Genomic DNA, 19895 nt, shown 5'->3' on the forward strand with positions numbered 1-19895 from the left:
ATAATCAATTTAGGAAATTTCTAGACCTCCTAAAACAGTTGCATGTCAACATTCTATTTGTGGATGCATTAGAACAAATGCCCACTTATGTGAAATTCATGAAAGAAATTCTTTCAAGAAAAAGGAAGCTAGAAGAGTTTGAGACTGTTGCTCTTACACAAGAGAGCAGTCAATATTTGCTTAGTAAGATACCTCCTAAACTAGGAGACCCACAAAGTTTTACAATCTCATGTACCATAGGAGACCATTACATAGGCAGGACATTGTGTGATTTAGGTGCTAGTATCAATTTAATGCCTTTGAGTGTGTACAAAAAACTGAAAGTAGGAGAGCCTAATCCTAACACTATCACTTTACAGTTGGCTGATAGGTCCCTAGTTTATCCTGAAGGGAAGTAGAGAATGTCCTGGTAAAGGTAGATAAATTTATTCTACCTGCTGACTTCATTATTTTGGACTATGAGGAAGACCGAGATGTGCTTATAATTTTAGGAAGGGATTTCTTAGCCACTGGTGGGGCTGTAATAGATGTAAAGGAGGGTGAGTTGGCCATGAATGTCAATGGCGAGCAAATAAAATTTAATATTTTGAAGGCCATGAAATACCCAAGAGACATAGAGGACTGTTCTAGGCTAGATATCATTGACTGTGTGGTAAAAGATAAATTTTTGCATGAGTCTGCACTAGACTTTTTACAAATTTCTGTTTTTGTTTTTTTTTTATAACACAAATTTCTGGTTTTGAGGGTCTAGAAATCAGTCAAACTGATTCAGAGGAAGTTGTTAAATGGTTAAATTCCAGATCTGATGTGGTTTGGAAAAATAAAAATTTTGAGTCCTTAGAATTGGCCAAGAGAGGGTTAAAAATTCCTAAACCCTCAATTGAAGAGCCCCTGTGTTAGAGCTCAAGCCTCTGCCTAATCACCTTAGGTATGCGTACTTAGGAGAAAAAGACACCTTACCTGTCATAGTGTCCAATCTGCTCATTGTGTTAGAGAAAGAACAGTTGCTGGCTGTTTTAAAAAAATTTAAGAGGGCTATAGGTTGGTCTTTGGCAGACATAAAAGGAATTAACCTCTCCTATTGCACGCATAAAATCCTTTTTACTGACCCAACCAGCAGCTCTAGGGAGCAACAAAGGAGACTTAATCCAATTATGAAGGAGGTAGTAAAAAAGAAAATTATTAAGTGGCTGGATGCTGGGATATTATATTCCGTTTCTGACAGTAACTGGGTCAGCCCAGTACAATGTGTCCCTAAAAAGGGTGGGATCACTATTGTGGAAAATGAGAAAAAAAAATTAATACCACTAGGACTGTCACTGGTTGGAGGATCTGTATGGATTACAGAAAACTCAACAAAGCCACGAGGAAGGACCAATTTCCTTTGCCTTTTATTGACCAGATGTTAGATAGATTGGCTGGTAAGGAGTATTACTGTTTTCTAGATGGCTATTCAGGGTATAATCAAATAGCCTTAGCCCCTGAAGACCAGCCAAAGACCATCTTTACTTGTTCCTATGACATCTTTGCCTTTAGGAGAATGCCCTTTGGGCTGTGCAATGCACCAACCACCTTTCAAAGGTGCATGATGGCTATTTTTACTGATATGATAGAACAATTTGTAGAAGTCTTCATGGATGACTTCAGTGTTTTTGGGGACTCTTATGAAGAGTGCTTAGAAACTTTGGGAAGAGTGCTTGAGAGATATGAGGAGACAAATCTGGTCCTAAATTGGGAGAAGTGTCACTTTATGGTGAGGGAAGGCATTGTGTTAGGACATAGGATCTCTAAAGCAGGGTTAGAGGTTGATAAGACAAAGATAGATCAAATTGAGAAACTGCCACCCCTTGTGAACATAAAAGGAATTAGATCCTTTATTGGACATGCTGGTTTTTATAGGAGGTTTATAAAAGATTTTTCAAAAACTTCTAAGTCTTTTAGTCATTTGCTTGAAATCAACACCCCTTTCCATTTTGATGAGGCTTGTCATAAAGCCTTTGAGGAGCTGAAACAGAAGTTGATTTCTGCTCCCATTATAATAGCCCCTGACTGGTCACATCCCTTTGAGTTAATGTGTGATGCAAGTGATTGGGCAGTGGGGGCTGTGTTAGGATAAAGGAAAAATAGAGTTTTTCACTCTTTTACTATGCCAGCCGAACCATAAATGGAGCCCAATTAAATTACACAGTGACTGAAAAGGAACTGTTGGCTGTGGTGTTTGCCTTTGACAAATTCAGATCATATTTGGTAGGCACCAAGGTCATTGTGTATACTGACCAGTCAGCCATAAAATATTTGGTGGAAAATAAAGATTCAAAGCCTAGGTTAATTAGATGGGTTCTTCTCCTTCAAGAGTTTGATATGGAGATTAAGGATAGGAAAGGAACCAAAAATCAAGTGGCTGATCACTTGTCTAGGCTTAATAAATGGCAGCAAGATAAAAAGGTAGTGGAGCAAGCCATTAGAGAAACCTTCCCTGATGAGCAACTATTTTTAGTTGCCACTAACACAACCCCATGGTATGCTAACATAACTAATTATTTAGTTAGTGGGGAATTGCCTAGGGAGTTAAGTTATCAACAAAGGAAAAAGTTGATATATGACAGTAGGTTTTACCTTTGGGATGAACCTTACATGTTTAAAAAATGTGCTGACCAGATCATTAGGAGATGTATTTTAGAGGAAGAAAAAGAGGAAATCCTTAGGCAATGCCATGATTCACCATATGGTGGTCACTTTTGTGGCATGATGACAGCAGCAAAGGTGCTGCAGTCCGGTCTTTATTGGCCAACTGTGTTTAAGGAAACAAATTTTTATGTTCATAAGTGTGATAGGTGCCAAAGACTTGGCAACATTTCTGGAAGGCATGAAATGCCTTTGAAACCTATTCTAGAGATTGAACTCTTTGATGTTTGGGGCATAGATTTTATGGGCCCCTTTCCACCTTCTTTTGGGAACCAATATATATTGGTTGCTGTAGATTATGTTTCCAAATGGGTGGAGGCTGCTGCCTTACCCACAAATGATTCCAAGGTGGTAATTAAATTCTTGAAAAAGAATATTTTTACCCGATTTGGAACTCCAAGAGCCATTATAAGTGATGGAGGTAAGCACTTTGCTAGTAGACAATTTGAAGCTCTTTTAGCTAAATATGGAGTAAAGAATAAAGTTTCTACTGCTTACCATCCACAAACAAGTAGGCAGGTGGAAGTTACAAATAGAGAAGTTAAAAGGATTTTGGAGAAAGTTGTGAATCCTTCAAGGAAGGATTGGTCCCTTAAATTAGATGATTCTTTGTGGGCCTATAGGACAGCTTATAGAACACCTTTAGGTTGCTTTCCTTACAAGCTGATTTTTGGTAAAAATTGCCACCCACCCTTAGAGCTTGAGTATAAGACATATTGGGCTACCACACAACTGAATGTTGATGCCACTGCTTCAGGAGAAAAGAGGCTTCTTCAACTTAATGAAATGGATGAATTTAGATTAAATGCTTATGAAAATGCCAAGTTGTATAAAGAACAAATGAAGAGAAGGCATGATAAGCAAATTTTGGATAGGAAGTTTCCAGTGGGGGAACAAGTCCTGCTTTTTAATTCTAGATTAAAATTATTCTCTGGGAAATTGAAATCTAGATGGTCTGGTCCATTTAAGGTCACTAAGGTACATCTTCATGGAGCTGTAGACATTTTGAGTGAGAAAGATAGTAGGAAATTCACTGTTAATGGGCAAAGATTAAAACATTATTTTGGAGAGTTCATAGAGAGAGCAGTTATTTCCATCTCTCTTTGTGACCATTCTAGAGTGTAAAAACAAACACAGTGACAAAAGTATAGCTTAAGACTTTAAAATTAGCATGATTTGTTTTGTTTGAATTATTTTTTTTTCTTTCTCTTCTGTTCTGAGTTTGTTGATATTTTTTTTTTTAATTTTTAGTTTCCAGTTAAAAAAAAATAAAAATTTTTTTTTTGAAAATAAAATAGCTGTTACTGACACTCTTATTTCTTTTGTTCCAGGTGTTAGTGAATTCTTTTTGCTGATTTCTGGAAGAAGATCCAAATTGAGTTTGGGGAGTGGCCTAAGTATCAACTTGGTGTTATTATTGCTATTTTATTTCTGTTTTTGTAGTTTCAATTCTCTGTTTTTAATCATTTTTTTTAGTTCTTTGCATCATGGTTAGAAATCATATTTTGCGTAGTGGAGGACCCCACAGTCCAAAGCTCACCCCATAACACCTAATCCTGAGAGTTTTTCCCTCTCTTCTTTTACATGTGAAAAAGCCATAGAGAGGTTTGAAAAAACTATGCTTGTCAGAGACCCCACTCCTGACAAGTGATTTGAGGAAAATGCCCCTTTTCCCGAATATGTCTATGAGGTAGTTCGAACCTAGCATTGGGAAAAGTTCTACCTGCATCCTAAGGACACTGCAAATGTCAGTGTTGTGAGGGAATTTTATGCTGAAATTCTGGACAACAGTCAGACTGCAAAGAGTGTTAGAGGTATTAATGTGTCCTTTGACCCTAAGGCTATTAGGGAATTCTTTTCCCTACCTAAGACCCCCCAAAGATGAATTTGAAAAATACTAAAAGAAAAATGACCATGATTTAATGTTAGAAGTGTTAGGGGGTCATAGCTGTCAATGAGATATAAATGACAAAAATTACACTCTGCAGAAACATCTTTTAAATGAAAAAACACAAACCTGGTACCACTTCATTAGAGCTAGGCTGCTGCCCACTACACATGTACATATAGTGACTAGGGACAAAGCTGTTTTGTTATGGTGCTTATTGGTTGGCAAATCTGTGCCTATTTTAATAAAATATCGAGAATTCCTAAGTTTCTTCTTACTCATAAGTTCCCCTCATTTACCTGTTACATGTTACATAATAGAAGACTAATCTTCATAATACAACTATTCAGGTTGGGACAGGACAGATTTTTTTTTTTTTTTATATATATATGAATTACTTCAACCATTTAGCTACTTAGGACCCTTGGGTGTTATTCTCAACCTTCTGATTATATCTTTCAATCTTTCCGTTGTTTATAGTTGTTTTCCATTCCGCTAGCATCAACTCAAGGCATGGAGGCAATCATACTCTACTATACAACATCACACAACATGAAAGCATACTGATAAATTGATAAGTTTTAATTTTTATTCTTATTTTCACTTTTCAACACTAAAAAGTGATCATTCCAACGTATAGCTCTCAAAAAGTAACTTGTAATAAAAAAAAAAAAAAATCTGATTCAAACTCTTTGAAATTTTACGGTAATTTGAGTTATATAATTAATTACATGACTTATACAATCAATTACATTAATAAATTAATGGTGAAATAGGAATAAATTGATGTTAAGTTTTAGTAAAATATCAAAATTTTAAATAGTATAAAAATGGAAGGATACTGATAATTTTTATTTTAAAGAGTGGCAAAGGGTAAAAAAGCCAAATATCTGTAAGTGAAATTAATTATAAAACCCCCCGCGCCCTAACCCTTGAATAAAGTTAAGAGAAAGCAAAGTGTAAAAGTTGAAGTCTCAACTCTGCGACTTAGTGTTGGTTTATCAAGATTTCAATAGTGCAGTGCAGTGATGGCTCATGTTTCCGATTCTTCTGATGGGTCCAATTCACAAGAACAAGAGCAAGAACGCCCCGTTCTTGATGTTTCTGATTCTGCTGCTGCTCAACAATCTGGAAACGACAAGGAAGAACAATCGCTTGATTCTTTGAACGACAAGGCCTCTGCTGAACTGGAAGTGAAGAAGAAACGACTACTGGAGGAACTTGAATCTGCTTTGGTTCCTAAAGATGGTGCTGAGGTCCAACAAGACTTGCCTCCTCTTAATCCTGTACGACCTTTAGGGATTGAGGTTATTGATGAAACGGCATTGCTCGACACCATTCCTTATGGCACACAAAAGAAACCAAACAGTGTCGCTGTAAAGAATGGAAAACATTCAAGAAAAAGAGCTGGTAAAGGAAATGGAGCCAAGAACAAGAACAAGGAGGAGCCTCAGCCTCAGCCTCAGCCTCCAATTGCAAATAGCAAGAACAACGCTAAGTACTCAAGAAAGGAAATGGAGGCTCTCAGGTTTGTGAATGTGGCTCAACAACGCAAATTCTGGAAAGCAATATACGCCGCCCTTGAAACCGCTGTCGCCAATGAGTATGATACCTTGGCTTTGGCTACTGCTCAGCTTCAATGCCTTCCAAAGAAGAAACAAGCACCACCAATCCTCAGTATGTATTATATTGTTACATTTGCTTTCTTTCATGCTCAATTTTGAATTGACATTTGCTGGAATGGTCTTTCTTGATATGTGCTTTTCTGTGATGGTGATGGATGTTAGGTGAATGGGTCTTTCTTGATTATTAGGAAATTAAAAAGAAATAAAATCTTGTTGTGAAGATGTGGAAGTCAGTGTTTATTTTTGCTTAATCATCTTCTTGATTTGTCAGTGCTGCAAGATTTCTCTTCTTTGACTTGTCTTTTGATTATATATTCTTGTGGTAACACATGGAGCAACTGTAAGAGGAGAAATCCATTCTGGTAAATGAGATAAGAAAAATTGGTGGTAACACATGACATGGTACCCTGTTTGGTGATCGCGAGCTACAAGCCTCGTTCCTTGTTGTGAACATAAGGAGTTTCTGAAATGTGACGATGTCTCTTCTTTGCACTGAACATTGTTTGAAGTTGCCTCCGCTTGCTATTACTCAAGTACTTGAGTAACTTTAAAGTAGTTTGAATTTTTTGCATGGAGCTCGAATATATCCTTGATTACTTTAGGTTGTAATTACATCCATGATTATAAAAGGTTTATTTTTCCAATTTTACTTTTTCTTTTTGAGTTTTTCTGTTGGTGTTTTCCGTGGACACTTGCAATTTGCAAACATACAATGTTTTTTGAAAATATTTTTTCTTGAATTACATAACCCCACTTAGACGGATATGGCTTGGTTATTGTTTTTTTTTTTTTCAAAAAAATAAAATAAAATTCATTTTTATAGTGGTTTTGATAATTGTCTGTGTTCTTATTTTTTGCCTATGAGCTTCCTTTCTTCTTCTTCTTCCTTTTTTTGTTGTTGTTTTATTTATTTATTTTTTGGTGGGCTGCAAAGATAATAAGCGATTCTTTCTGATGAAACTTTTAAAAAAAATTCCTCTGACTTTTGTACTTTTTTTTTTGTTTATCGAACTCTGCCCTGGTTGTTGGCTCATATTGTGTCAATTTGATGTTTTCAATTTCTGTGATGGACAGGTGTGGGTGCTACCAATGGAAGATGGAGATATGTGAATGTCTTTGTGCATTGAAGAATGAGCAAAAGGAACCTGGGAAAGATCTAATCTACAAAATTAGTTGACCATGTTATAATTTTTGTACTTTGGCACTGACTTCAGTTGCGTAGTTACTTGAATAAAGTCATTGTATATAAAAAATCTTGTGCAGTAGGCTTGATTGTAAATTTGTAAGATACTTTGGTCATACAATAATGAGGATACTTTGTTGTTTACATTCATTTTTTTATGTTGTATGTTGAGAGTTAATTTTTCAATAGGATGTTCAATTTCTTTCCTACGTTGTGCTTGAATGAGAAGAACATGCTTTACCAGATTATTGTTGCTTTCACAGATACTAAATCATATATTTATTCTGTCTTTATCCTTAAATTATTAACAGATCAACTGTGCTGGTGCTGAAATTTTTTTAATTGCTTTCAGGTGCAAAGCATTGTGAAAATATGGATAGTGAATCACAACTCAAGGAAAGTAGTGAAAATGTGATTCCTGTTGATCCTTCTTGTAGTCATAGTCTAATGGGTGTGGATGGGTGCTCAATTTCAGAAGAGTGCAGTGAAGATGATGACAGTGAGGATGATAATGCTAGCATCCAAAGGCCTGCCTTTTTGGTCGAGGGAGAACCTAATTTTGATTCTGGTCCACCTGAAGATGGATGGGAATATCTTAGGCGTGTCAGGTATTATTGTAACTGTCAGCAGCTGATTGCTGGTGATGATATGGATTTATGCTTTGAAATTATCTTTCTTTCTGATAATTTCATTTTTTTGTTCTGCTCTCCCTAGAATAGTAATTCTCAATATTATTGAGGATCATTCCAGCTCCTTATTAAAAGTTTTGAGAAGGCACGTTGCAACTGATTCTAACAGCCAGGCCTTAACTTATGGTGCACTTACTTGAAACTCTGAATTTTGTGAAAATTAGGTTACTTCTAACAGCTCCGTCTAATCAATATTGAGATACAAAATGCAGCCCAACATTACAATTGTAGTGGGCACACTACTTGAAACACTAAAGTTTGTAAAAAGTTGGGGACAGAGAGTGGGGGAAGCCTGCTATATAGGCATTATATTAAGCATATGCTTTGAAATGAGTCAGGTAAGTGGGTATTATTTTGTTCACGCAGATTTTATTATTAATACAGTTGAAGTTCCACTCATCAGTGTCAGATAAGTATTTGAATTCAATCAAAGTTCAAAACATGTCTACAATTATGAGCTTCGTGGAATAAATTTGGACCAAGTATCTTGAAGGGATGGAAAGGGAGAATTATATATCATGCAGTGGTTACCTAGAATATGATTTAAATACTAGGGGAATATGGTAGGAAACTATAGCCTATATTGGAGGATATATATATGTTACATCACCTCTAGGTTTTGGGTCATTTAAATGGTGGTGAGCATGAGAAACTTCACTGTAGCTTACCCCGGTAAGAGCTTGATAGAATAGCAAGTTTCTTAAACTTTTTTTACTTTTATTTTCATTTATTTATTTATTTTGTCTTGCTTAGGTGGGAGGCAGATCAAATTCCTAAAGTGAAGGTAGCCAAACTTGATAGAAGTAAACATGAGAAGGAACAAAGTGCTTACATGCCCAAGATTCCTGATATTGCCAAGTGTCCTGAGCATCTGTTGCCAATGAAACAGTGGGAGGATGTATTTCTTGCTGAATTTTCAGCACTGAGGAGGGTATGTTCTTCAAGAACCTATTTATGTAATCTCTTTTTCCTTCTTCATTTTCATTTGGATGAGCAATACTCTCTTTATCCAAGAGTTATGCTATTCCTGCCCCAGTTTGTGCACACCAATTGCTCACCTAAACTCACGACTGCATCTTTTACCCATGTAAATTTCTTAAATGTATCTGGACAAATAATAGAGTCATTTAAATTTGTTCATATTTTTTAATAAATAAACTAAGATGCTAATTGATGTCCCCACTAACAAGGTATTGGTTTGCGGCTGTGCTTTATCTCCATAATTCTTTAAAGGACTGACCCTGTTTCCTCAATTTTCCTCTTAACTTCTTATTCCAGAATCTCTCATGTCTTGAAGGTTCAAGTGCCATGCATTCCAGTAATCTACAATCCGTTCATTCCTCCCAACTACTTGGGAACAATTGTGGAGAATCTGCTAGTGCTATGAACAGAGATGTCCTACTTAATAATCATTTGAACATTGGAAAGGCGATTGATCAACCTATTAACATGATTGCTGAAGATAGGGATCGCGCACTGCATCTGAAGAATCCTGGATCAAAAACTTCCATTGATCAAGCTAGCAGCAGCTCTCTCAGCCCCCCTTTGCTTTCTGCAATCTTAGGAATGGACTCTGTAGCCAGGGTATCAATGTTGCAGAAACGAATTAGCTTGCTAGAGCCTGCAAATACTATCACAAGAAATGATTGCATGTGCCTTTTTGCTCTTTGTGCAACAGTTGATGATCCACTTGATGCTGACACTAGCGCTGCTCTCAGGAGTCTGTTGCGGAAGTGTGCTAGCATACGTGCTGGAAAGGCTGAACTCGATGACGAGGTTGTAATGTTGAATATACTGGCTACAATTTCAGGGAGATATTTTGGACAATCTGAAAACTAAATTCCCAGTTTGTAACGTAACTTTGTTATGGCACCTTATGTTTTGTTTGGGAACTAGAATGGAGCCAAGAATATATATGGTTATAATTATTCAGATGATGCATGAGGTTTTTATAATGGGATAGTTTTATGTTTTTATGTTCATAATGGACGCATAATATTTTTTTGGACTGCGAAGATTTCTTGCTCTTAAATGCATGCTAAAGAAGATTTTTAAATTCCTTTATAATTTCATTTTGATAATATGAAAGCATTTAGCAAAGTTTTTGTGCTTATAATTTGAAAGTTTCTAACAGAGATTGATAAATTCATTGCAAAGCTAATACAATATAATATAGCGTAGTAGATAATACTAGTCAAATTTATTGTTGGTTTTAACGCCGGGCTTGGGCTACTAGTCACTACGGTACATGTTAGTTTGATGCTCCGCTCAGCGAGGAAGGGGGAGCAACTTATCATTGATAATCTAATCACAGAGAGAGGAACCAAACAAAAACTACATATGTTGTCTGCCAAAACTTGCACCCTTCCTTCCCATTTCCCACCACCATGCCATTGCCGCATCACACTCGTCTCCGCTTCCTTTGGCCGCCGCAGTCGCAGTCGCAGCCGCAGACGCCTGAACAAACTCTCCGCCCCTACCACTACCACTCCCACCTCCAGCTCTTCAGAACTGAAACTGGAAACCATCATCGACCTCACTCACCTCACCACTTTCGAAACTCTCTTGGATTCCAATATTCGGCGATTCGTTTCATCAGGCAGAGACGCTTACCGCGATTTGCAAACCCTGATCACTCTCGACGATAACCGTAGACTCGTTGTTTCGTGTCGCCCTTCCACTTTGCATTTCGTGGGAACCTCAGCGGCTTTGAGCTTGGTCGCATTTTCTGTTTTCAGGGTTTTGGTCCAATTGGTTTCTAGGTTTTGGTCTTGGCGTCGAAACGCGTCTAGCTATACGCCTATGGTACGGAGGGACCGTAGTCTCGGCGGGAAAGAGGTCGTTGTTGGGTGGGGCCAGAGGAGCCTTCCCAATCCCAAGGTCCCCGCGAATCCGTTATCGCCGGTTCAGTCCTCTGTGAAGCTCTCTTCGAAGAATAAGGTTCGGTTCGAAAGGAAATTGCCGAAATGGTGGCCAACTGTAATCGGTGGTGCTGTTTTCGACGTGAATGAACAGGAGGAGTACAAGAGGGAGGCTTACAGAGTGGTTCGAGGTTTGTTTTTTCTTTTTGACCTTTTTTTTTATTACTTATTTTTGTTTTGTTCCCTCCAATTACATTGCATCCTTGAAATTGTTTGCAAATCAGAGATATATTTGGTTGAAGAGAAAATAATTCAATGAAACAAGGTTTCTCGTGGCTGACAAACTGATGTCTGTGATCTCTCTTTGAAGGTTCAATTGAGTTTGTATTCACAAAAAAATTATATTGAGCCTCTTATTAGCTTAAAATATGCAGAGAGGATGATGAGAAGAGTGACTTGTTTTAATGAGGGGGAGGAGGGTAATAACACTCCCATAAGTAACTCCTGTTTCCTTTTAATTGAAATGCATTGTTTTGTTTAATGGTAATTTGTTACTTGCAACGTTTATTGACTATTACAATTGTTCCTAGTGTTTCCAGTCCAGTGTCTGAATGAATTGTGATTCTATTCTCCGACTTTTTTGCAGGTAAAGATACATATTTCATAATTTCCATAGTGTTTTGCCATCCTTAAGTTCAAGTTGCAACTCACCCACTTGATTTCCAGCAATCATCAACAGTAGATTGGGCGGAAATGACATCATGGAGAATGATATAATTCAAGTCAGTTTTTTTCCCCATTCATTTACTTAATTGTCAGATTATGTATGCAATTTTATGCAATATTTATTGTTAATATTATTTTGGGAAAAATAGCATGCATATTAGGTTATGCTTCGTATTGCTTTTGCTTTGAGTGCCTTTAAGAAGAAAAAGACGTAGTAGGCCTTTGGTAAGCTCCGCATCAACTGCTACTTAAAAATTTAATGCGGTATGTGGTACTGGTCTGTGAGTTTTAATATTCCCCTTATTTTTCCTAATTCCTATCGTAAAGAATCAATTCAACCAAAAATCTTAAGGTGTTGGGTGAAGGCTTTTTTAATGATTTATATTATTCTCTAACACACCCCCTCAAGCAAGAGCCCTTTGGGCTTGAAACGTGGATTATGCACAGGCCCAGTTTTTTGGTTTACCTTTTGTGCTTTTTATTTTAATTCCACTTTAAAGTGGGGGCGATGAGGATCGAACTTGTGACCTTGTAGTCACTCCAGCTCTGATACCGTGTAGTCCACGCGCCGCCTTCCCGGAACTTTTTTTCCGGCGGGACCTGCCCAGATCATCTCGTCAGCCTCTTCTCTACCTATTTCAGTGGTCAGATCTAAAATCGGAGCAAATTGTTTTTTGGGTCCACGGTCAAACCTTCTCTTTCTATTCATGGCTTCCTCAGATCGTTCTTCCGCTTCCTCATCTGCCCCAAATTTTCAACCCTTTGGAGACAACTTAGGTATGCAGATCACTAGTCACCGGGTTGAACGGTAAGAATTTTCTGCAATGGTTTCAATCGGTGAAGTTGGTCATCCGGGCAAAGGGTAAGATGAGTTATCTCGAGGGAAAAATTAAGAAACCTGCTGAGGATTCTCCTGATTATAAAAATTGGGAGATTAATAATTCCTTGGTAATGGCTTTGCTGACTAATTCCATGGAACCACAGATTGGCCAAACCTATTTGTTCTTCGATACTGCCAAGGAAATTCGGGATGCTGTTCAACAAAATTATTCAGATCTGGAGAATACCTCTCAAGTCTTTGAACTGAGAAATAAGTTGAGAGACTTTCGTCAAAGGAGTATGACTATTACTGAATATTTTACTGCACTAACAAATTTATGGCAGGAATTGGATCTTTATTATGCATCCGATCTTAAGGGATTGGAAGCTAATACCCAGTTTAAAAAACACTTGGAGAAGGAACGACTTTATGATTTCCTTGCCGGACTCAACCGAGATCTTGACGAGGTTCGTGGTCGAATATTGGGCCAGCGACCGTTACCCTCACTTGTTGATGCCTTTGCTGAAGTTCGTAGAGAAGCTAGTAGACGGAGAGTTATGTTGGGAGAAAAGGAGTCAATTGATAAGTCTGATGATATGTCTGCATTAGCTGCCAACCGTACCATTGACCGTTCCTCTGGAGAATCAAAACGGGATGGTCGTCCATGGTGCACCCACTGCAATAAAATTGGTCATACCTGTGAGAAATGTTGGGAAATCCACGGGAAACCTGCAAATTGGAAGCCAAAAGGACAGAATAAAGGTCGTGCATATCAGGTCTCTACTGATGACAAGGTTGATGAGCCTCGTGCATTCTCTGACTCTGATGGTGTCTTTCTTAGCAAGACTCAATTTGAACAACTTCAGAGACTTCTGACTCAACCTCCTAAGGCCACTAGTAATGTGGTCCAGCAAGGTACAACTATCCATGTTGATAGTCAAAATCATTGGATCCTTGATTCTGGAGCCTCTGACCATATGACAGGTAATCTGGGCTTGTTTTGTTCATACACTCCATATTCTGAACCCTCTCGGGTCAAGATCGCCGATGGCAGTTTTACCCAGATTGCGGGACACAGAACCATTAAACTTTCTGAACTGATTAATTTAACATCAGTTCTTTATGTTCCTTCTCTGGCTTGTAATCTCATTTCCATAAGCAAGCTGACTTCTGAGTTGCATTGCTTTGCTAAATTCTTTCCACATGGTTGTGTTTTTCAGGAACAGGATTCAGAGAGGATGATTGGCAGTGCTAGAGAGGATGGTGGACTTTACTACTTTGAGGAGGATGTGACTCATGAAGCTGTTTTCGTAGAAAAAAACTCTATGTTTCCTTTTGATTAATGTAATGATGTTATGCTGTGGCACCGTAGGCTGGGCCATCCCAATTTTATTTATCTTCAGAAGTTATTACCAAACTTATTTATTAATAAAAGTCCTAGTTTGTTTTCTTGTGACATTTGTCAACTTGCCAAGCATACTCGTGCTCATTATCCTTCTAAAGTTCACCATGACTCTTCCCCATTTTCCCTAATTCATAGTGACATGTGGGGTCCAGCCCGTGTTAAGAATATTTCAGGTGCTCGATGGTTCATCACCTTCATTGATGACCATTCCCGAGTTTGTTGGGTATATCTTATAAAGGACAAGTCTGATGCTGCGTCCATTTTAAAAAAATTTCATGCCATGGTTCAAACCCAATTCCAAGTTGCTATGCAAATTCTTCGTATAGATAATGGCAAAGAGTATTTTAACTCTATTCTTGGAGAATATATTTCCCAACATGGCATCCTTCACCAAAGCTCGTGTCCTGACACACCCCAACTAAACGGAGTTGCGGAAAGAAAAAACTGACATCTCCTTGAAGTTGCTTGGGCTCTTATGTTCACCATGAGTGTTCCTAAATATCTTTGGGGGAAAGCCGTTCTCACTGCCTCGTATCTGATAAATCGAATGCCATCTCGCATTCTAAAATTTCAGTCTCCTCTTTCTATTCTTTTCCGCACCTTCCCTTCCTTCTGAGGCGTCTCCTCCTTACCTCTCAAGTTATTTGGTTGCGTTGTATTTGTCTATATTCCCTCTCATCAACGGTCTAAGCTTGATCCTTAGTCTCTCCAGTGTGTCTTTATTTGTTATTCTCCTACTCAACGTGGCTATAAGTGTTATTCACCCTCTCTTCGTAAGGTCTTTGTCTCTATGGATGTCACCTTTTCTGAGAATCACCTTTCTTTCCCTTGACTTCTCTTCAGGGGGAGTCTATAGGGGCAGATGAAGATAAGTCATGGGAACCTACTGATGCCACAGTATTACCTCTATTATTGGAAACAGGGGGAGCTACAGAATCCTCACCATCAGGAGCCTCCCCAAAATGGGGACAAGTTTATAGCAGGCGAAAGCCTCCTCAAAGTGTGAATAACCCAGAGCCTCTACACTGCCAGGATTTTGAACCATGTTCTAGTTCCAGCACCCCAACACTTGAGTGCCATGATGAAAATGATCTACACTTGCCTTTTGCTCTCAGAAAAAGTACTCGATCTTGTACTACTCATCCTATTTCTAATCATATTTCATTTGAAAAGTTGTCCCCAGGGTTCCGTGCTTTCAATACTTTGTTGGATAGTACAAAGATACCGAGAAATATACATGAGGCTCTCGATGATCAAAAATGGAAGGATCCTGTCTTTAAAGAAATGAATGCTTTAGAAAGAAATAGAACTTGGGAGATAGTGACCCTACCAAAGGGAAAACAGGCAGTAGGATGCAAATGGGTGTTTACAATAAAATTCAATGCAGATAATAGCATCAACAGATACAAGGCAAGATTGGTTGCAAAGGGTTTCACGCAGACTCATGGGATAGATTATCATCAAAGGCTTTGGCTCCAGTTGCTACAGTCAATACCATCCGAGTTCTCTTATCATTTGCTGCCAACCTAGATTGGCCTCTACAACAATTAGATGTGAAGAATGCATTCCTAAATGGTGACTTACATGAAGAAGTCTATATGGATCCTCCACCTGGTTTTGAAAAGGGAAATGGATCAGTGTGTAAACTAAAAAAGTCTCTATATGGGTTGTTGAAACAGTCTCCTAGAGAATGGTTCGACAAATTCTCTACAAAGAAGAGGTTTCATTCAAGCACAGACTGATCATACTCTCTTCCACAAACACTCTAAGGATGGTAAAATTGCTATTCTTATTGTATATGTAGATGATATAGTTCTTACAGGTGATGATATTGAGGAATTGAACTCCTTGAAGAAATATCTAGCAGCTCAATTTGAACTAAAAGATCTTGGCACTCTCAAAAATTTCCTTGATATGGAAGTTGCTAGGAGCAAAACAGGCATCACTCTCACACAAAAGAAAATATGTTCTAGACCTTTTGTTGGAAACAAGAATGTTAGGGTGTAAGCTTGCTGAGACACCCGTGGAACCTAATACCAAGTTAGGTATTGAAGATGGGAATGAGGTGGATAAAGAACAATATCAGAGATTGGTTGGTAAACTAATTTACTTATCTCATATGCGTCCTGACATTGCCTTTGCGGTGAGTATAATTAGTCAGTTCATGCACTCACCCAAGGAGAAGCATCTTAGTGCAGTCTATAGAGTGCTTAGATACCTTAAGAACACTCCAGGAAGAGGATTATTCTTTAAAAAAGGGTATAAAAGGACGATTGAAATCTACACTGATGCAGATTGGGCAGGCTCATCAGTAGACAAGAGATCTACCTCAGGCTATTGCACCTATATGTGGGGAAATCTTGTTACTTGGAGAAGCAAAAAGCAAACAGTGGTTGCAAGTAGTGCTGAAGCAGAATTTCGAGCTTTAGCTCATGGAGTTTGTGAAGGAATCTGGTTGAGAAGACTTCTTCAAGAGTTGAAGATTTCATATTCCCTACCAATAAAACTATATTGTGACAACAAGGCAGCTGTTAGCATTGCTCAAAATCCTGTGCATCATGATCGAACAAAGCACGTGGAAGTTGATCGTCACTTCATGAAAGAAAAATTAGATGATGGAAGTGTGCGTATGATGTATGTTCCAACCAAAGAGCAAACTGCAGATATTCTTACCAAGGGCCTACACCGTCCAGCATTCGAAGACTTGATTGGCAAGTTGGGAATGATCAACATTTACCTCCCAACTTGAGAGGGAGTGTAGAAAATCAGAATTCAAATATTTTCCGTTTTTATTTCCTATTAATTAGGATTGATTAGGATTGATTGTGATTAGGATTGATTAGTCATCGTTGAGTCATTTTTTGCTATTCTTTCTTGTATAAATACTCCTCATGTAATTTATTCAAATCAATATACAGAAAACCTTTTTTTCAATACCTATAAAAAATGCTCCTTTTAGTTAATATTAACTAACATTACGAATCATGGTTCTAAGGTTTTGTAAAGTGATACTGATCAATATGTATGCTAAGCATTTGTCTAACTGATGTTAATTAAATAATTAAAACACCACACTAATGATTTCTAATTCTTTTATTGATGTGTGCATATATTAAATCTTTTCTATAATAAAAGGAAATTGATTAATTTGTTTCTCTTCTCATAATACTTGGACTGTCTGTTGCCGGTGCACATGAACAGTTACGTCAACTATGCAGAATTTCTGGTGTACAAGTGTCTGTTGAACCAACAAACATTCGGGATTCCTTGTACCGAGCATCTGTTAACTTTGTTTTAAATGTTTGCAGCAGGTGTGATTCTCTTAGGCCAGCATTCTTGTCTATCTCTTTGTTTACTAATATTGGAAGTCATGGAACCGTTAATCATGCTGTCTACTCCTGTTTAATGATTTTGTAATTACTGGTTGCTTTGTCTCTATTCAGTGCACCAACTTACTCTACATCAATTGATATTAATGGTGAGGATGCCCTGCAATTCCTTGCTGGATTTTCCGAAAACATTGGTCTTGAAAATGTTCGTGCTGCAACAATTGTGTCTGCAGCAGTTGCTGCGCGTACACGCTCTTGTCTTCTTCAGGCTTGGGTAATTTCTTATCCTAAATCTTATGATCGGGTAGTATCGTCTATTATCATCTGGGTTTCTACAAAGACTATGGGTCTTAATAATGAGTTCTGAACCTGAAAGTATTGTAACTTAATGCTTGAAATTTGGGCCTCAAATAACTCACTTCTAGAAACTTCATGTTTGTCCTCTTGAATGCTCCTTCAAATTCACGCCTTTGTTGGTGTTTTCATTCATAGGCTCTGGAAATGCAAGGAAAAAATGTTGATGCTATGGTAGAACTGTCAAAAATATGCCTTCTTCTACGAATATTTCCTCCTGAGGAATCTTCAGTATGTATCTTCATTCTTCAACAATAATTTGCAAAAAAAATTTCCGTTAAATTTCTCCACTTCTCTTGAATGAATTATTTATTTGTTATTTTCTTTGTAGTTATTCCTCACTTAGTGGGATAAGGCTTGGTTGTAATTGTCTCTTTATAGTTATTCTTTATTAAAACTGGATGTTACCTCTTACTTACAGTGGCTGTAATATAATAGCATTTGTATGTTGTCTTTGATTCCTCTAAACGTTAATTCACTGGTAATTCTTAATGTTTGCATGAATGAGAAGTGAATAATTCTTAATGGGTGGGTGGTTGGGGGGGGGGGGGGGGGGGGGGGGGGGATTTGAGATAAGGACCAAAGGACCAAATAACCACTCATTGTGGTTATTCCGCTTCATTTTTGAATTTTTTTTAATAGAAAAATACTTGTATTAGTGAAATAAGAGGGAAAGTACGGGAAGAGAAGGATAAGAAATCCTCCAAAAGAAGAGAGAACAAAATACATTGGGTGAAAAGAAGGTAAAAAGTGCAACAATTGTGTCCAATCTCTATATACCTGTCTGAAATGGCAACTCACTTGAAACAACCATTAGCATTGCACCAGAGAGAGACCATAAACACAACCCTATGTCACTGTTTATGTCCTCTTCAGGGACTGCTGTTTTGAACATACAAAAATATCTAAACGGAGTACTTCGATGTGGTATTATGTAGATTGAAGGATTTTTCTTCTAACCTTGTCTGCTGCAGCATATGATTTATGTATTGACTTGTTGCTCTCTAATAACACTTATTGTGGGTGTTCCTCTGTAGCCTGAAATGGAGATGGTTAGTCGGGGTCTGGAGAAACACTTGAAACTGGAACAAAGAAAACATCTTATGTTTCTCTTTGGGAAAGTTTGTGGTGAGGACAGTCACAGGATTGCAAGAGAAGCCCTTGGTTTGGTGCGAAACTGTTAACCTATTTTGCTGATTTTGCACCAATAAATACTTGCTTACAATTTAATTGTAATATAACTGGAACTGGAACTACCTTGAGTTGTTTAAATCTTATTACAGATGCCACAGTAAGAAGTCTTTATGAAGAATATTCCTGCAATGGGGGTGTTAATAATGTGAAGGTTATCCAGTCTCAAAATATATTTTTGGTTCTTGGCATGTTTAGGGCTTCTTATTCTTTATTTATTTTGTTATCAAAGTTAGTGCTTTTGTACATTTATCGTGGACTTTTCACTTCGCACTGAATTATATTCTGCTCGTGTATGATGGTAATGAGCCATAGAACTCAGCAAATTTCCAAAAGCAAAAGCGAAAGCAATGTTACTTAACTGCACTGTTGAAATTAAGCTTTACCTTTTTTCAGTTTGCTTGTTAGTTGTCTTGTGTTATTTCTTGATTTGGAATGTCAAATCATGTATGTTAGAGGCAAGTGTGTTTTTTCCCGTGTTTTTTTTTTTGGCCACTCATTCAATCTGTTCCTCCTCTTGTGTAGATGGATTCTCAAAATTATTGCACTGATCAACTTGAAGACAACATAGCACCGTGAAAGATTATCTCAGCCTGCAGATTCGTTCAAATAAAAAAAAAAACGAAAAGAAAAGAAAATCTTCCTACAGACTGCATTTTTTTAGAATATATATAATTTAATTTTTCACTTTATATCTGTTAACTCAATAATATTTTGATAATTTATTTTAGTGATGTGAATTGATATTATTTTTATTGAATGGGGATTCTTTCATTCTCTCTAATAACTTTTTCTTTTTTACCATTATTGAAAAGTAAGGAGAAAATCGTCATTTGAACTTGGCCATATCATAATGTTCAATGTTGTTAAAATCTTGTTTCTATTTAGAAATGAAAGAAGATGATAGAACAGTAAATTGTAGAAACATATAAAACATAAATTTTGTTATTTTCGTCATTTAAAACTTGCTTGATTTTGGTTGGTTCGGAATTTGTGACCCAGTAAAAAATGCTTAAATATATACGGAACTGAACATGCTCGATGCTTCTATACTCATGTGCATCATGTGTAAGTACGTATTATAATCATTATTATTTTCTCAATCTGTGTTTTGATCCGTAGGCTCAGAACAAGTCAAT

At 37.4% G+C, this 19895-nt stretch overlaps 3 protein-coding genes across 7 annotated transcripts; all 3 read left to right on the forward strand.

Moving 5' to 3' along the window:
• The first annotated feature begins 77 nt into the window (after window positions 1-77).
• On the forward strand, window positions 78-398 carry LOC133304219 (uncharacterized). The gene has a single exon (XM_061504226.1). It carries the CDS (start codon window positions 78-80, stop codon window positions 396-398), a length of 321 nt encoding a protein of 106 aa, XP_061360210.1.
• Window positions 399-5550: 5152 nt separating this feature from the next.
• On the forward strand, window positions 5551-10004 carry LOC133304224 (uncharacterized). Its single transcript, XM_061504234.1, has 4 exons — window positions 5551-6250; window positions 7731-7989; window positions 8824-9001; window positions 9349-10004. The coding sequence occupies exons 1-4, from the start codon at window positions 5602-5604 to the stop codon at window positions 9907-9909; spliced, it is 1647 nt and encodes a 548-aa protein (XP_061360218.1). The 5' UTR covers window positions 5551-5601; the 3' UTR covers window positions 9910-10004.
• A 300-nt stretch (window positions 10005-10304) lies between these two features.
• Window positions 10305-19498, forward strand: LOC133304225 (uncharacterized). 5 transcript variants are annotated; one of them, XR_009750578.1, is made up of 8 exons: window positions 10305-11122; window positions 11658-11713; window positions 17084-17193; window positions 17326-17485; window positions 17704-17796; window positions 18603-18734; window positions 18849-18910; window positions 19282-19498. XR_009750578.1 is itself a non-coding variant. In XM_061504236.1 (7 exons), the coding sequence occupies exons 1-7, from the start codon at window positions 10330-10332 to the stop codon at window positions 18858-18860; spliced, it is 1356 nt and encodes a 451-aa protein (XP_061360220.1). In that variant the 5' UTR covers window positions 10305-10329; the 3' UTR covers window positions 18861-19498. The 5 variants fall into 5 exon arrangements, 3 of the variants coding, with proteins under 3 accessions (XP_061360220.1, XP_061360219.1, XP_061360222.1); XR_009750577.1 differs by having other exon boundaries at window positions 18603-18910; XM_061504236.1 differs by having other exon boundaries at window positions 18849-19498.
• The last annotated feature ends 397 nt before the right edge of the window (window positions 19499-19895 follow it).

The sequence above is a fragment of the Gastrolobium bilobum genome, unplaced genomic scaffold (assembly GCF_033153095.1).
Source record: "Gastrolobium bilobum isolate Gb01-03AN ecotype WA unplaced genomic scaffold, APGP_CSIRO_Gbil_v1 utg11897, whole genome shotgun sequence".
NCBI classification, from domain to species: Eukaryota; Viridiplantae; Streptophyta; class Magnoliopsida; order Fabales; family Fabaceae; genus Gastrolobium; species Gastrolobium bilobum.

Coding starts and splice junctions, on each gene's coding strand:
- LOC133304219 (XM_061504226.1), top strand. CDS start 78: ATGCCCACTTATGTGAAATTCATGAAAGAAATTCTTTCAAGAAAAAGG.
- LOC133304224 (XM_061504234.1), top strand. CDS start 5,602: ATGGCTCATGTTTCCGATTCTTCTGATGGGTCCAATTCACAAGAACAA. Junction 7,990..8,823: donor GAATATCTTAGGCGTGTCAG/GTATTATTGTAA, acceptor TGTCTTGCTTAG/GTGGGAGGCAGATCAAATTC. Junction 9,002..9,348: donor AATTTTCAGCACTGAGGAGG/GTATGTTCTTCA, acceptor TTCTTATTCCAG/AATCTCTCATGTCTTGAAGG.
- LOC133304225 (XM_061504235.1), top strand. CDS start 10,330: ATGCTCCGCTCAGCGAGGAAGGGGGAGCAACTTATCATTGATAATCTA. Junction 11,714..17,083: donor TGGAGAATGATATAATTCAA/GTCAGTTTTTTT, acceptor GCACATGAACAG/TTACGTCAACTATGCAGAAT. Junction 17,194..17,325: donor GTTTTAAATGTTTGCAGCAG/GTGTGATTCTCT, acceptor GTCTCTATTCAG/TGCACCAACTTACTCTACAT.